At 41.2% G+C, this 17,170-nt stretch overlaps 1 protein-coding gene across 18 annotated transcripts in view; it reads right to left on the minus strand.

Moving 5' to 3' along the window:
• The window catches only part of CAMK2D (calcium/calmodulin dependent protein kinase II delta), a 121,198-nt gene that overhangs the window by 37,819 nt on the left and 66,209 nt on the right, over positions 1-17,170 (minus strand). For all 18 annotated transcript variants that reach the window (XM_041459353.1, XM_041459354.1, XM_041459359.1 and 15 more), the window contains exons 5-8: positions 14,570-14,624; positions 8,819-8,884; positions 6,272-6,344; positions 740-842 (exon numbers count right to left, since the gene is read on the minus strand). In XM_041459353.1, the coding sequence (XP_041315287.1) occupies positions 740-842; positions 6,272-6,344; positions 8,819-8,884; positions 14,570-14,624 (297 nt within the window). The remainder of the gene's footprint in view (positions 1-739; positions 843-6,271; positions 6,345-8,818; positions 8,885-14,569; positions 14,625-17,170) is intronic.

The raw sequence follows: 17,170 nt of genomic DNA on the forward strand, positions 1-17,170 counted from the left end.
TGTTCCAAGCCTACAACCACTTTGTTCCATTTCAAACTGCACTTTCTAGCTACTCTAAGGGAGAACAGACAGCTGCTATAAATATTTTATTCTGTATGTTTTTCCACATGGGATTTATAATAAATTTTTCCCCATGCTTCACATCTGTTCAAAGAAGGTGGTACGTGAGCCACGTGTATCACAATTGTGCATGCATTGTTGTTTAAAATTACCAGTATTAAACATTTGCCACCACTCTCCTTGAGGCATCTATTAACTGTAACAAGTAATCTGTAATTAGTGTCTGCCTACAGCCTCAGGTGCTCAATCCCTCCTATTTCCCCTTTCATTGAAGTCACATTCCAAAGTACTTCAGAATCAATTTTTCAGGTGTTTCCAGCTGGCAGAGACCTGTTCAGACAACATGTTCTGATGACTGGGCAGGTACACTCAGCAGTATTACCCTACTGCCTTATTCATGTTACCTGAGGGGAAACCATCAGTCTCCCTCCCAGGTTCTACACCCATATTTTCTGCCTCTAGTTACTCAGGAGAAAGTGGGAGAAAAGTGGTTGTGTGCACCTCAGTGAAATTTACAGGCTGATGGAAGGTAGCACAAGCTAGGAATCAGGAAACCCAGGTTTTCCAGGGTCAAAGAGTCACACAGCTTCATGTTTCACTCTGGGGTGAGAGTGGGGCAGTTGGGGAAGCTTAACCACTATGCTGAATAAATGGTGAGGAAAAAATGGTATTTACTTACCAAACCAAGCCTGTTGTTCTCCCTGGACTTCTATAGCCAATCCAAAGTCTGCCAGTTTGACTGCCGCTCCCTTGGATTTGCTAGCTAGAAGTAAGTTCTCAGGCTTTATTCAGAGAGAGAAAACAATTGAAACAAAAAGGTAAGTAAATACATTTTAGACAGTACTCTGGAAAAGAGCAAATATTTAGAGGAGTGAAAAAGAGAAGAAACCCAAGAGTTTTTTCCATGAAATTGCAAAACTTGCACTTCCCATTCCTATCTGGAAAGAACCACCAGGCCTGTAACCAGCCTTCACGAGTTCTTAGCAAGACTAAGGACAGTGTGAAGAAGAAAGCCAGAATGGGAATATGGAGCTGTGCCACCCGCTGGTGTGACAAGGCAGGTCAGAGATTCCCAAGAGCTCATTACTGGAAAAATGGAGCAGCAGACTCCCAAAGGACAGGGACTCATTGATGACTAGTCTAGCCCATGGAGTTTGCAGGATCAGGCATCTAGAACTGTCAAACAGAAATGTTTTGCATGACATCCCAACAATAACAGCCCTGTGATTGTATTTAGAGGGCAGGTGTATTTACATTGCAAATCTTTCAGCAAAACCAGCACACCCACGTTTGTGCCTGCAGAGAACCTTTACAAACAACCATGTCAGTTAGTGAAAGTTCCCACCTTGCTTTTGTTTTGTAAGGTATGTTGGTCACATCTGAAATGAAATGCTATGGTACACTTACACAATTAAAGGTAAAGGATTTGAACACAACCATTGTGTTCATTCTACTGTTCATAATGGATCCTTTTAACTCCAGTTAGCAAATACATCACATGTAAATTGCCCAAAGACAACTTTATTGTATGAATGTTTGCTTTAAAAATACAACTAAAAAAGTACTGTAGAAATCAACAGATTATTTCAGAGAACTGTGATCCTCAATCACTGATGTGATTTATTTGCCACATCTGTCTTTCCAATCCCCATGGTTTTTAACAAAGGTTTTGTTCTACATTTACAGAACAACAAAACCTCACTTTCACAGGTATTGCTGTGACTCCTCAGAAGAAATTTCTGTAGTGGTCTGTGACAAGGGATTTCACTATAGCCAGGCTGGTGCCCCAATCCTGCAAACTCCTCAATGCGTATTCCAGGTTCAACCCAGGAGCAATCATATCACTTCCAAGGGACTATTTATGTGACGGCAGTTAATCCCCTGCATGTACTGAGGCTGGAAATAATTAAGATCATAAGCCTCTTTCAGCAAAGCCTATCTTTAATACATGTCAGGTATCCAGCAAAATATGCTTGAGCCAAAGTAAGACCTCAGTCACAGTGATACTTCTATTAATTAACAACACAACGGGCCCTGACAAACTCTTTAGTCTAAAGGTGGTTTTTTCCCCTCTCACCAAAGGAACATTTTCTCAGCCATTTACCAACACTCTTCTCTCACTCATCCCTTTGTTGCTATGTCATAGACTAGACAATATTAAAAAACTTTCATCAATAGTTACTTGATGAATTTTCTATTTTCACAGTTTTAAAAATTGAGATGGAGAGCCCTCAGAACAAAATACAATCTTTACATTCACTTAAATTGTCAGTAACCACTCCAACTACATTATATGAAAGACTGAGTGCATAGCTGAGGACTCTTCTCCAGTTTAATCAATGCAATGTCACAGTGCTTGCCATTTAACAACACTAATTTCAACACACGGTCACATAGTTCTGCAAGGCTTCCTCTCAGAGCGAGAGAGGTTCACAGTAATTGATTCCTGGAATGCTGTTCTTGTATAAACCTCTTAAAGCAATGGATGATCCTATTTGGTTGTGACCTTCAGGCAAGTCAAAAGCAGCGAAAAGCCTCATCCTTTTGGAAGAAATACAAGCACTACCCCACGGAGGACATACTGCTCTCCCAGTAAGTAATTTTGTTCAAAACACTGGTTTTGTGTTTTCTGATGCTGGTTTGGTTTTTTGCTGGCTTTTTATGTTTTCCTCTTGGGATTGTTTTTTTATTTTGTTGCATGTCTCTTCTCTGCAGAAGTACCACTTTAACACATGAGTATGTTCCACCAGGATTCCAGACTTACTCCCATGCCAAAGACAACAGCCTTTTGGGCCATGCCAAGTGGGACTGTGTGCTTAACCGACATGCAGCAGCCGTTTGAGGCCGGCCAGAGGCACGTGGGTGATTACCATGCATTAACTGGGAATGAGTGCAATTACTTGGGAAACATTAATGGCACCGTGCAGGACCGCTCCCGGATTCGGTGGTGTCACCTTGTGCTCCCTGGCGATGGGCGGCAGCCAAGCATGCATAATGGCACTTGGTAACTGCTGAAATTACTTACAAATCAATTAACATGATCTATGCCATGCTTTTCCAAAGGCCTTTAATCCTTAGGATAGCAAGTATTTAAGGCTCTGTGTATTTTTCCTTGAATATACCTCTAAAGCAGCCTCTCTTTGGTGGAAGGTAAGAGGGTCTTAACCGCAAAATCCAAAAGTTTCACAAAAGCAGGAAGGCTACGGCCTGACAAGAACTGGAATTCCTATCTGGAAGTGCATTTTTACTAGCTGGTAAAGCTAAGTTAATTTTTTTCTGGTTCTAGGATCCACCACCATTCTGACTTCGGCCAGTGATTACAAACAAAGCAGCAACAAGCACTTCTGCAGGTCATAAGAGGCTGCAAAAGCTCCTCTCTGTTTGCTACTGAATCAGCCTACAAGGAAAGTTAAATAAAACAGCATCATCCAAAATCTCCCCACCCCCAAGCATGCCATCATGTTGTGGACTGAGTGACTGGAAAAAAATCCATCAAGTTTTGCAATTTAAGGATCCATGGCAGCCCATAAGCACCTTCCCCATCTTGCTGTTCTGATCCTGACATCTTCTTTTCAGCACATGGCGTTCTGCTCAGATTTCACCACAGTCTTTCATTTAATTCTTTGGGTTTTTTGGCTTTTGCCACAAAGCTGTAACTGAAGAAGGATGGTTTTCTGCTTCCTCAAGTTTTCACTTTCCCAAATGAAACTGGGCACTACAGCTTGGCAGAAACACTTTTTCTCACACCGTTTTTTCAATTCATCCTGGATTTGCCAGAATAAGAAATCCACACATGGTCTGGAGCAGGCAACAGCTGGATTTAATGTGTTCCCAAAGCAAAAGTTGTTTTGTGCTAACGTATGAAAAGTAATAGAAAGCATGCCTTATTCCAACAGCTTGCATAGCTACAAGTCCTGGCTTTTTAAACTCCTTTTGATGCTAGAAGCATAGGACTGCATGTACAGTGTGCACAGGAACCACAGAAGCAGCTGGACAAATTTGACATCGTTCCCTTTAAACTCATTCCACGTTACCCAGCTGCCATGCAAGATTTATAGTTTGGACAGAGATTTCTCAGTCTCCTGTTGTACAAATGTGATAAAGGAAAATCCAGAAGTGCAAAATGAGTAAAAAATTTGGGGTCTGCATCTTGGAAACTCGTCCTGCTCTCTGAGCTTTTGGGGCACAACTCCTTTGTGTTCCCTTAAGACAACAACATGGACCTTATAAAGTCAGACAAGAACAGCTTGTTTGGGAATGAAAGTTGCCAAGAAAGGTGACAGCATTCTGATTCCAACATTATTATTCATTATAACCACTACAAACTCTTATCCTAGGAGGAAATTTCTGCTCCTCAGAACTCATTCAGAAAAAAACCTCAAGCCCAAGAACCCGTGCCACAAGGGATTAGCATGTTTTGCTGCCTTAGCGTATGCACCATTTTTTCTCTGCCTCACGAAGGATCTGATAGCTCAGATTTCCATTTTATTTCAAACTAAACCATCATCTTTTCCTTGCGGACTGCGAAGCTCAAGTTCCCAAAAGGCAAGCTTACTATGAGTTCTGGGACAGCCTTCTCTCTTGGAGCCTCACAGTAAAAGAAAATGATCTAGATTCCATTCTTTCCTTGCCAACATAGTTTAAAGGCAGAGAGCATTGCTCCAGTAGATGCCTCTAGCCATTTGGATATGTACACTTATGTACAGTTAAGAAAGAGGGAATGCTCTCCCAGCACAGGGTTTTCTTTAGAAAGGTTTATATCCCAATGTTAAAGCTCATCTGGAAGGAACTGGACTCCTCAGGTGAGTGTGGTGAGAACACTGTAGAAATTGCTGGTTTTTAAAGATGTTTTGTTGCGCAGCCATCATCTTCAGGAGAGAGGTCTGTGTGTCAGTGATCCCAGAGCAGCCGGCCTTCTGGCACTACAAAATGCACAGCATGCAAAGGCTTCTGTGCTTCCCAAAAGCACTGCAGATTCTGCTGATGAGAGATGGGAAGTTGCCCTCATGCCCTGTCCCAAAAGCTCTGGATGACAGAGGAAGACCATGTATTCAACAAATACACACAGCGCTTGAAAAGCACCTCTTGTTCTCCCTGTACTGCCCGGTGCTGGACAGCCAGCCTCGAGCAGATTCCCTCTGGTGAGCACGAGCTTGCTCTCACATGTAGGCGAAGCCAAGTTAAAAACAAACGAACCAAAGGGAAAAACAAAAAGAGGGAAGCATTTACATTTCGGCTGCTGGCGGCCCTGTGGGGCAGGGATGCTGCTCCGGGAGGGCGTCGGGGCAGCAGCACTCACCTTGAGGTCGCGATGGACCACGCCCATCTGATGGCAGTGCAGCACGGCCTCCAGGATCTGCTGAATGCAATGACTGCATGCAAACACCATGGCCGCCCGTTAGTTCCAGCAGCAGGCGGCGGGGCGGCGGCCGAGGGCGCGGCCGGGCGTGGCTGTGCTCCCGGCCCGGCCTGCCCTGCCCGCGCCGCCCCGCTCGGAGCACGACGGCCTCAGGCTCCGCGGGGCGGCCCTCAGAGACAGGCGGCGGGGCGGCTGCCTCGGCTTTGCTCGGAAATCAACACCAACGTCTTTTGTGACGGTAATTTTGAAAAGGAAGGAATTTTGCCACTAATTCAAGGTCGTATTAAATATTTGGCATCGTCTGGGCTTTTTCCTTCTCGCTTACTCAGAGCCTTCACAGAGGCATTAGAGAATTGTAGAAATGGTTAGAAATAGCGAGGTAGATCCCAAGCCCGGTACTCCAGGTCAATAATTAGCCCCTAGCCGCCTGATTGAGCCGGCAATTAGCGGCACTTGCCTGAGGGCTCGTCACAGCCGAGCGCAGCAGCGCAGCTGAGCCGCGGCGGTCACATCTGCAAGCTGACATACATCACAGGCAGGGGTCACCTCCTGCGCCCGCACAGCCACACACCGACAGCCCCACACACGGCAGCTGGCACAGCGCGGGCAAAATCCAGCGCCTTGGCAAAAAAAACAGGCTTTGGGCAATCGTTCCCCCTCTTGCCGTGATGTATATTAGGCCTGTAGACTTGCAAACTGGAAAGAGGCGTCATGCATTATGGTTGGACCGGCTGTTGGGAGGGTGAATAGGATGGGCAAGGGAACATCGCAGACATCCCACCCTCTGCCCCTACCCAGCGGAAAGAAAACCCCGGAATTCTTATATCCAATTGATGGGCACCAGATACTGACCTTCAGGTCTCTGTGAACTATGCCATTTAGATGACAATGATTAACACTTTCTAGAATCTGCTGTATACAATGACTGCAAAGATACAAGGGCAGAATGGAAGGGAGAACATTTTAAAGGCACATAATCACATTAAATACAAAATAAAATAGAACTTAAAAGAAAAAGTTAAAGAACAAAAACAATTTTACACCTCTTGACGAGTCTTGATTGCTGTTTGAACTGGAACAACAATACTGCTGAGATCGTTCCAGCTCCAACACATCCAAAAAACAAAAAACCAAAACCAAACCAAAAAAGACATTTAGCACGGAACATATGACACGTATGAGACAGAATCATCAGACTGTATTTTCACTCAGCAGTATGGAAGCTTTTTCCAGTTTCCAAAAACTGCCAGGAAAAATAAAGTGGAGGCAGTAAAACAATTAGCGGCATGTTTTGGTTTTCTTAATTTTTGGTGGTGAAGTTAACATTACAAGGGCTGAAACAAGAAAATGGTCAGAAATGAGATGATATACAGAAAACAAATGAAACAAAAGAAGTCAAAAGCTAAGGAAAAGCAAAACACTTTTCATTTTGAATTGAACGGTTTCCTTAAAACGATTAGTAGAATAAAGCCAAGTCATTCAAAAAGGTGGCATGCATTTTCATTAAAAATAGTGTCCAGCTCCGGTTTAGTTAGGAGTCACGTGGGGAGTGAAAATCCACATTAAAAAATCAAGACAAATGTTTGAATTTGGTGCTTTCAGTAACTGAACTAGCACCTATTTTCCCATACTCAGGTTTGCAAGTTTTGGCCAGTCCACGATGCCAAAAAAGCACAACTGAAATATTAATATTTTAGAGTACTGGAACTTTTTCAGATGGTTTTTTGGCACCACAAAAGCTCAGCATTTTCTTTTAAACGTACCGTTGTGGCACAAGTGAGTGATAATAAGTAATACACAGCAGTCAAGATGCTGCTCATCCAAAACCTTTTGACCATGGAATTCAGAAGGAATGGTCATAATCAGTAACTGGAGCCCAAGCCTGAAAACCCTTTCTTAGGCAAGTAGTTCACAACTCACTGCACGGTTTGCCTGAGTACAGACTACTGGCGTGAGCAAGGGCTTGCAGGAGCAGACCAGTGTGACAGTCCTGGGAGAGGCATCCACAGAGAACAGCAACTAGTGCTAGAGGGATACACACATACACACACTAGATATATCTATATATACACAGATATATAGATATAAATATACAAAATACAGAGATGCAGCATAACTAGATATTTCACTTATTTGGTCAAATTTTGACTGGAAAAATAAAATGTATATATATATGTTATATATATACATATATATGCACAGCCCCTTCCAATATATTATAATTCTAGAACAAAAGAAATCATCATTGCAATTTTTCCTTTTAATTCCCAACTATCTTAAAAACACACAAGGACAACACATACTGGCCTTTGGCATCAATATTGGAAATTTGCTTCAATCACAGCAGGAAAAAATTATTTGAAAAATTTTTCAACATAGCTCCTCTTGTTCCACCCCAGCTAAACCCTACTGCTGTTTTCTCTTCTACAGGGTGTTTTGCTATGTGCTGTTCTTTATTTAAATGCCTAAAGTATTACTCTTTCTACCATTCCTACAGATGCAGTAAGATCTGGAAGTGGAAACTTCCTAATATTCAGAGTAACTTCCTGTCTGTTCATTATTATCCTACTACTATTGTAAGGAATACTTAATTCTTTCTGGTCATGTCCCAGTGATTTCCAAATGTAAAGGCATAATTTAAAATTGCATGTACTAAATATGTATTGCTGGGGGGTGTGTTTGTAAACACACAGAAGCGTAAGGATTCTTTAAATTTACTTAGAGATCAATTTATGTGAAGAGCATGGTGGTAGAACATATTTTCTTTAAAGTAATTGACCACAATGTTTAGGCTTCTTAATTTTATGACAATATTTAAGATTATTATTGTATGAAAACAAACATGGGATGAGTGGCCCTGATACTTTATGCATGCAAATTATGATAATTGTCAACTTATTATTCAAGTTTTTCAACAAGCACTTGCAGAAAATTGCCAGAGATTTCATATTTGAGCTCAGACTATGAGACACACTGTATAATTGCTTATTGATGAAACACAACAAAAATTTTCTAATTGGAAAAGAAATTAGCACTCCTGGACCAAGAACAAAAAAATCATATTTAATGTAAAATTCTTTTAAGATCAACTTATGCTTCAAACTTTGATTAGCAAATTCAAGAATTCATGGGTGAGACACTTGAACTGTTATGGCCCGTTTGCAGAGGAAACAATGGGTAAATTTTTAACTAATTGAGATCCAATTTCAGCTTTTCCAGATCAGAAGACACCAAGACCACTCAAGAGTTCTCCACCACATGGTCATGAGCTCAAACTGACAAACTCCTAATCCTAGAGTCTCAAAGACTGTGCTGGGAAACTGATGCCAAACACCAGGATCTATTTAAGTAACTATCCTAGAATTATCAAAGGCAACATTGGAAAAACAAATTACTTACCTGGCATCTGCTTCACTATAATACTCTCTTGCAACTATATCTTCAAACAATTCACCTCCAGTGACTCTGTTACAGAAAGCAAGATGTGGAAAAAGAGATTTCAGAAGTGAAAATGTGCACCTTAAATTAACTTGACAGGAAGAAGTCAGACAGGAGTAAGTGAAATATTTGTACAGAAATGCAAAAGGTTTTGCAGCAAGGTGCAGGAACTAAAGTGGAAGGTTTGTCCATCCAAATCATTCCATGAATAAAATGGATGTGGTGGAAGTGCAATCATAAATAGCAAATAAAAGCCAAGGGCAGCAGTGTATTGGGCAAGATGCCAGACATCAGTTAGGGATGTCAAAAGAAAGATAAAAAAATAAAAAGAAATAAAACTACAAGGATAAAGAACTGACCAGCCAGGAAAATTGTGGCTGAAGCTCAGTACAGTTCAGGATAACTTGAAAACAGCAATATTAGGCAAAGGTAAGAAATGCTAAAATACAACAATGCTAAAAAAGGAAAAGGGTCTTTCAGTGTAGATCAAATCACAACAGAGTTGTACCCAGGTGCCAGAGGGGCTGGCTTTTTGTGCTGTGGCTAGAAAGAGCATTACTGAATTGGAAGGGAAGTATCAGTACAAACAGGGTACCTTAATCAGTTTAACAGCAGATTTTTCCTAGAAAATTTCCATTTATCTTTGTGGAGAAAGTAGGAACAGCTTAGTTAAAGCACCACTGAAAATAAGTTACATACAAGGGAAGAACTGTATGATCCTGGGGCCAGTAACAGAAGTGGCTGTGCATCGTTGCATACTCAGGAGCTCATGGTACAACCAATGGTTTAAGGGTAGAAAGTAGTTAAAAACAATAAAATTGTGTTTTTTATCCCAAAGATCACAGCCCAGAATGAGCCCTGAGCAGGATGATGCCACAATCTTGAACTGAATCTGGAGTAGGGTGACAGCAATGTAAAATCCCTCCTCATATTGTACCAGTTCTGGTCACTCAAATTCAGAAAAGGGAATTGAATGTGCAGCATGAAGAGAAAAATTGCTACCAGGCTAGCCAGTCACTCACTCATGAGATCCCCTCAGAGAAGCAAACCCAGTTTAGCTGGGCAAAACAAAGGTTAGGAGGGATGAAAATCAATACTGAAGACGAGCATTAGCCTGGATCTCCCTGGAGGGGAGTTGTAAGGGATAATATTGGTACAATAATACATGAGCATACAATACCTATGAGCAAATATAGGGCTAAAATCAGGAGAAGTTTTCTAGCAATCCTTCTAAGATGAAGATTAATGAGCTTTTCAGTACTTTCATAACACTTGTGAGCCTGTGTCACAAGAGGGGACTCAGAGCACAGGAAAACCCTCCCTGTAACATTTCTCTCCTATGGCATGGGCTGACAGACTGGCACAGCTAAATTCAATTCTTCACATATTCAGGTGCTTACATAAATAATTGAAAGGTCAATGTTTGTATTTCATTGCTAGTTATGAATGCCAGTATTAGCACATTACATTTCCATTAAATTCCCAAACGTAAAAGCTTGAGTGTGCAACAAGATACTTCAAGATGCTTAAAAATCTATACTACAGTGAACACAATTAGTATTGAATACAGTTAAGTTTATTAGAATTAAAAAATTCAGGGTGAGAATACTGGCAATGTTCAGAACTGTAACATTCACTTGCAAACTGCTGTGCTGACACTTTGTTGAAGAGCCCAGTTTTCAGCCACATTAAATGATGACAGAAATGCCCTGCTCAACCAGCAGCCCTGCTCCTTTCCTGGAGAAGGCCAGTTCAAGAACTTGATTTTCATTATTTCATTTATATTTGGGTTACACCATCCTTTTTCTGAGCTCATGTCTTACTGTCTCTTAACGTAGAGATGTTCAGGCAACAGAATGCTATTTTGTACAAAAGTCTGGAGTAAAATCTAGAGGAGGTAAAGTAGCTCGTTGCCTAATTTGTATTCTCTTTTTGCCTTCTACCTTCCAGAGACTGGCTTTGGTTGCTGTAGCACAAAATGTTTGATTGATGCATATTTTGACAGTCTTTCATAACTCCTTTTTGCATATATATTTGTCTGCCACAGTTCTGGTAAAGAGGAATAATTCTGACTTTGTGATGAATGAAAAAACAAAGCATCCTTTGATCTTACTCTTTCCTAAAACACTTACTTTTGATCCAAGCTAAAGAAAGAAAACAAGAAGCTTCAGTCATCAAAGTGCCTTTCAGTGGAAGAGAATACCAAATTGATGTTTGTTCTTCTCCAGCACAGACGGTGGAAGGGGATATGAAATCTTACTTGCTGACACTAAACATTTGCTTGGTATTCACAACCATTGTTAAACGATGAAAAGATTAAAGCAGGAACAGAGCAGGTGAATTTCAGTGACAACCAAACAAGCAGTCAGCAGTTCCCACGCTCTGTCACTCTGAAGGATACCTCAGGAACAGCTCTCCCAAAAGAGCAAAATGGTGGCAACACCACTTTGAGAAAAACTGCTGGTTTACAATTGCAAATATAAGAGAATAATTAGAAGAAACAGACAGCTAAACCAGCCTCTGATGATGATCAGATTGACGTGGTTTATAGCTTACATTTACTTCAACTGCCTTGATAAGGGAACTGGGAGGAAGCATCTTAGAGTGGACATAGAATTATTAAATTCATCTGTGGCCTTTCCACTTCTGAAATAGAGGCCCAGGCACTTACCTGAGGCAAACACCATTTTCCCAATTAGGCTATTTTTTTGTATTTTCTGTTTATTCTACACAGTATGGTCCCTGCAGTTAGAATCTAAAAGCAAGGCCAGGATTCTTAACATACCAACTGTTGCATCTGATCAAGTGCATTAAAACGAGAGACACTGAAAATAGAGAATCTCATTGACTTGCACAAGAGAGTTTTCAAGTGCTACAGCTGTTTCCATTCAGATACAGCAATTAATACTGACAGAATTGATTGGATTTGAACTCATCTAACATCATTAAGACTGAAGACAGTCTCATTCGTGCTTAGCAACTGAAATGGTCCAACAGACGCAAATCCTGACTGCAGCTGCCTTAACCAATAGGGAAGGGGAGCAAAAACTTCATGAAGTCCATTATTAAATTCATGAAATTCATTGTTCAATACCCATTTTCCACATGGATTTCCAGAGACTCCCCCCTTCCCATCTGACAGCAGAACTGTTCACCCAAAAGCACGGCCAGAACATTCAGCACTGTTTCTTTCTCCAGGTAAAAGCACAGCCTGAGGTATATAAGTCAAGCAACAGGCTGCAGACATCTCTTTGGCATTTAATCCAAAGAAATTACTGGAAATTCAAACCAGAAAGTAACAATGATTGTTTTTTCCTATCCACAGAAAGGGCAGTCTTCCCCTTCAGTTTCTTACGTGGGATGAAGTCTGAAAGAAATTTCTGAGGAAACAGCCGTACCAAATCCCACACAGTCTGAAAGAAATCATTAAGAAAATGACATGATGGCATGTGTGGGTGGAATGACAGTGTTACACCACAGTCAGGCTCCTGCTGAATAAAAACTAAATAAAGCAAAGCAGGTTCTTGGCCTGTGTGCTCAAGAAGTGCATACAGTACCTTTTTATCATGGCAGCTCTTATGTACTTGTCAACAGGGCAGGAACCACATGTTTGTAAAATGTGAAGTTTCACTCATAAATAATACTATGAGCATTAAAGCAATGATTTCATGTGGATGTGAAAAATTAACTGTGAACAGCCAATCCCAGTAATTTGGCAATAGTTTCTCAAGAATGCAACCTGCTGCTTCTCCAGAAACAACTATCAGTCAGCAGAGTCACTGCCTCTGCCATTTAGACATTTTCTTTTTTTCAAAATAAGTGATTTTTACAAAACCCTCAAACCACATGGCCAAAACATAAAAGTTTTATATAAATGTTTGAGGCTGCTCCTCTGCTTGCCCTGAATGGGAACGGAGCAAGTTCCAGCCAAGGCAGAACACTGCCTGTGGAATCCAGTTTTCTGCCAAGGCAGTATCTTTGGGTTAGGCATTAACATTTTATTGCAGAACATAGGTACCTTGAACAGAGGCTTCTATTTGCTCCCTTACTATCAAGAATTAGATACTGTTATCTACAATTCTGAACTTGTTCAAATGTTCTAGTTCACATCTCAACCATAACTCCCTGAGATAAGTCTGGCATTATATATTAAATTTAAGGCAGACATGGACTAACTGCAATTACAGTATGGCACACTTATTCACAGTGCAGCAGTACAACAAAAAAAATTGCCACTATTTTTAAAAGGGATATTGTCCCTAGAACTAAGAATTTTACATGCACTTCTTAGAAATGTTCTGCATTAAGAAGCTTTTACCAATTCCACATAGAAAGATTTCCTTTGTAGCCCTTAAGGGGAAAAAAAGCAAAACAAACCGCAGTGCATGTTAGAGAACAAATATGTGTGTTGTGCCCTGGAGCCATTTCCAAGCCAACAGTCACACAACTTACCTGGGACAGGCACAAACCACATACAAGCTTCTGTTGAGCCCAGCTAGGATTTGACTCCTGAATCCCAAATGCCTTCGCTGCAGACAGACTATTTTAATATTTGTGTATTTCTAGTCTGAAATCTAGTGCTGAAGAAGTCTTTACAGATTTCTTTTAAAAAAAGTTAATTCAGGAAGTAAACCAGAATGTAACTTGAACATGCTTGTGTGCAGGAAGGTTCAGGCTCTAACTTAGCCATGCTGAATGCAAATACTTCTGTTTGTAGGCTCAGAAATGAGCTATATTCCATTTCTGGAGAAACAATGTATTCTCATTCTAACCAGTAAAACCACAGGGGGGCCTAAGAAAGCTCTTTGGGTAGGTGGGTGAGTGTGCTGTCTGTTAAAACTGCTCTGGAAAAACTTACAGTTTAAAGAGATAATTTTACTTAAGTAAGTCAGTTTTGCAATACAATCCCTATCATTCAGGTTTGGCCATATCCAAAACCATAAGCAGTAACTTTTCAAGTGAGTGGAAAAGTTTGCCCACGCCAGGGAAGAATGAGGAAATCAGTTTCTCTTTTCAAGTTATGAGCCTGAGACACACAGTTCGTGCTGTCACCATCCCTGCTTCCACTAAAAGGCCTTATCTGGAAAAAACAAGCTCCACAAAGGCCCAGTCGTTACATGAACAACTCATGGGATTTAAATTCCTGAAACAAAAGACAATATCAGCAGGAAACTTCCTTTCTATATGTTGGGCACTTTACATACTGAGTGGTGTCAAAATGAAACATTATAAAGCAGTAAGACATCAATCAGGAATGAAACACTAAAAGAATCTTTCCCTCTCTAAACTCAGGCCTTTTTAATCCAGCACTTGAGATTTTCTGTAGAGAAATTAGTGTTCCACATGCTTTTTTTATCTTTCCTTTAGACAAGTGGCTTGCAGCAAATATTTTTTTCTGAGTCTAACTTTGCTTTGTTTTGGCAAGTAGCACATTACTTTTACTTGCATACCTACACCTTATGTTAAAATCCACTTCACCAGTGGATTTTTACTAGTTTTTATGGAATAAATGGAATCCTTACAGCAACACTTCCAAATGAGTTCTTGCACATGCAAACGACCAACTGTGTTCCTGTCCTTGCAGCAGTTTCCATCTATTTGTCCAGCTCATCACACCAGAACCAGGCATTTATCTCATGAGCTTGCACTTGCATCTCCAAGTTTGAACAGCCCATCCCCAACATGCTAAACAAATGCAAAACAAATACTTACAAGTCAAAGACTAAGTAATGGAATCCTTCTTCTGATATGCTGTCATGGAGCCGCACTATGGAAAGGGAGAAGAAAAGATAAACACCAGTCACCTTTTCCGTGTCTTTGATGGCTGTTGTTGGTTTGGGGAGAAGGGGGGTTATAATTCTGCTGCAGAGCTGGTATTGCATCTCTGCACGTTCTCAGCTGTGGGGTGTGGGGCTTCCTTTTGAATTCCCTACCCTCAGAATTGCCTTTTCCATAACTCTTACTTTCCCAAGGTCATACAACCTTTTTCTCGGCAGTATTACATGCTAGAACTTGTAAATAAAGCAAGATGAGGAAAATCCCCCCACAATTAGTCACACATTTCAGCAGAGTAACAACCTTCCAGGGTTTGTTAACAATGTCTCACACGTACTGTGAAGAGTTGCAAAGAGAGAAATCTCCTGGCCAGCACAGAGCATGCTAACTAAGCCCCCGGGCCACGTTTCCATACCCCTCTCTGTGTCCAGATCTACAGCTTTCCCTGAAAATGTGCTCATCAGCTGCACAATCTTCCCTTTGAATTTTAAGAATTCACACCACATCATGGTACAACTATGAATTAGTCCTGTGGTTTTCCTTAATTACTTTAAATGAAGTTGCAATTTCCAAAGGTAATACAGGAAGCCTCGTCAGTAGTTTGACCCAAATAATTATCACTTATAGAACCAAATGAAAAAATCAGGGCACCCTAAAAGCGATCTGTGTTCAAAGCTGGGCTGAGCAAGAAAACGTAAAAGAAAAGAATTTTCAGATCTCCCCAGATGATAACTTTCTGTATTAATCATTTTTTATACAGGACAAATAAACATGACTTTTAAACTTAATAATATTTAGCCCAGAGAAACATCTTGTGTTTACACAATACTGAAGAGAAAACCAGCTCTTGGCTGACTCAGTGTGCAGAACTCATGATGATTCAGAAGAGCCAAGTAGGTCTAAATCAGAGTTTGTGGTTTTGGCTGGTTCTGTATTTCAGATTACTCCATGTTTTTATGAAGGGGCCAGCCAACACTACCCTCCACCCTCCCAAAAAACCTCTCAACATCCCCAAATCAGCTTTCTGTCTGCTTGCATTGAGCTGAGCTTTCAATATTCCCAAATGTCTTGTCTTTAAAGCAAACCAAATGTGGGATGAGACACCACATACCAGCTTAGAAGAGCATCTTGACATTTCTAGCTGAGGACTGAGACCCCTAAAACATCTGGCTGTGGGGCACATGGCATTGTACAGCAGCATCAAAGATACTACCTATGAAAAGGGATTTAGTAAAGCCCCTTGGGTAGGTCACAGATGTTATACAGCCCTAAACCTGTAAAATTTGGAGTGCAGTCGGTCTGCTTTGCATATACATCTACAAAGAAGTTAACAACTCCTTAAGCTTTATACATAGCAAATGATCCTTCTTGGTAGAAAAATCATTAAATAGACTAGTAGGAACTCAAAGCATGGCTTTTTCAATCCAGAGCAACATTCTGCTGTCATATCCCTGTTACCAAGAAGGCCAGGACGGTACCACAGAAAGGGGCTTCTTGAGCTTTGGTGTCTGCCTGAAGCAGGAGGTGCCCAGGTTTGTCATTCCCTTCTCTAGAACAGGACTTGGTTCCAAGTGCCTGCAGAACCACAGATCTGTCCCTTTGGACTAGAAAGAGGCTGTTGTTTGAGATGATGGACGATGTTTTGCTCAGCCTGAGGATCCTAACTCCTTGCTAGCCAAACTCAAGTCTGACACATCTTGAAGGATATCTTCTTCAAGGATCACATTCTTTTTTTTCCTTTCTTTTCCTCCCAAATGCCTGAATCACAGAAGTGAGATGGAACAAATCCTTCTCTGAATCAGGCTCATATGCCCCTGATTGTTTCTGAAAAGGAAAACAGGCTGAGGCAGCTGGGGAAGATGGGAGCTGCCTTTTGGCAAGTGCTTACGTTGGCATCTTTGGTCAATCGAGGCACATGGTTATGTCTGTGAAGTGAAAATTCCAAATAAGCGAGGGCAGAGGAGAGCAATCCCTAGTGCAGAGCAAAAGGGGCACAACAGCACCGAAGCTAATCCAGCACAGCCCAGACATTCTGCCTGCACTCAGCTGCCATGGGAAAAACAAGGGATGCTGGGATGACAATGTGAGAAAATGCTCACTAAGTTTAAGAGGGGATGCACTACAAGAAGCATTTGTGCAGTCACTGCAGACAGATACAGTTCTTCACACACCCCTATCAGGCAGGATTCAGGCATGACAAACCAAAAGGCAGCAATTACAGAGATTATTCATCCAATATATTAACTGCCATCAGAAGCTCACACTGCCATTCCTATTTCTTCAGAGTCACAAAGCATTCATCAGTACTAACAGTTTGATTTATTTTTTCTGAAAAGATTTCAGTTAGACCAACTCATTATGAACTGCAGATATTTCATCAATGCTGTTATTAACAAACACATGAGAGGGCAGCAAGGAAATGAAGGCAGCTCCTTTTCCTCCTGCCTGCTGTAGCCCTGTGGTCACTCTCCTCTACTGGCCTCCAGAGAAGCTGCTTAACAACCCCAGACAAAGTCACTGCTCCTAAGCAATGGAATG

The sequence above is a fragment of the Pyrgilauda ruficollis genome, unplaced genomic scaffold (assembly GCF_017590135.1).
Source record: "Pyrgilauda ruficollis isolate IOZ18807 unplaced genomic scaffold, ASM1759013v1 scaffold134, whole genome shotgun sequence".
Taxonomy (NCBI): Eukaryota; Metazoa; Chordata; class Aves; order Passeriformes; family Passeridae; genus Pyrgilauda; species Pyrgilauda ruficollis.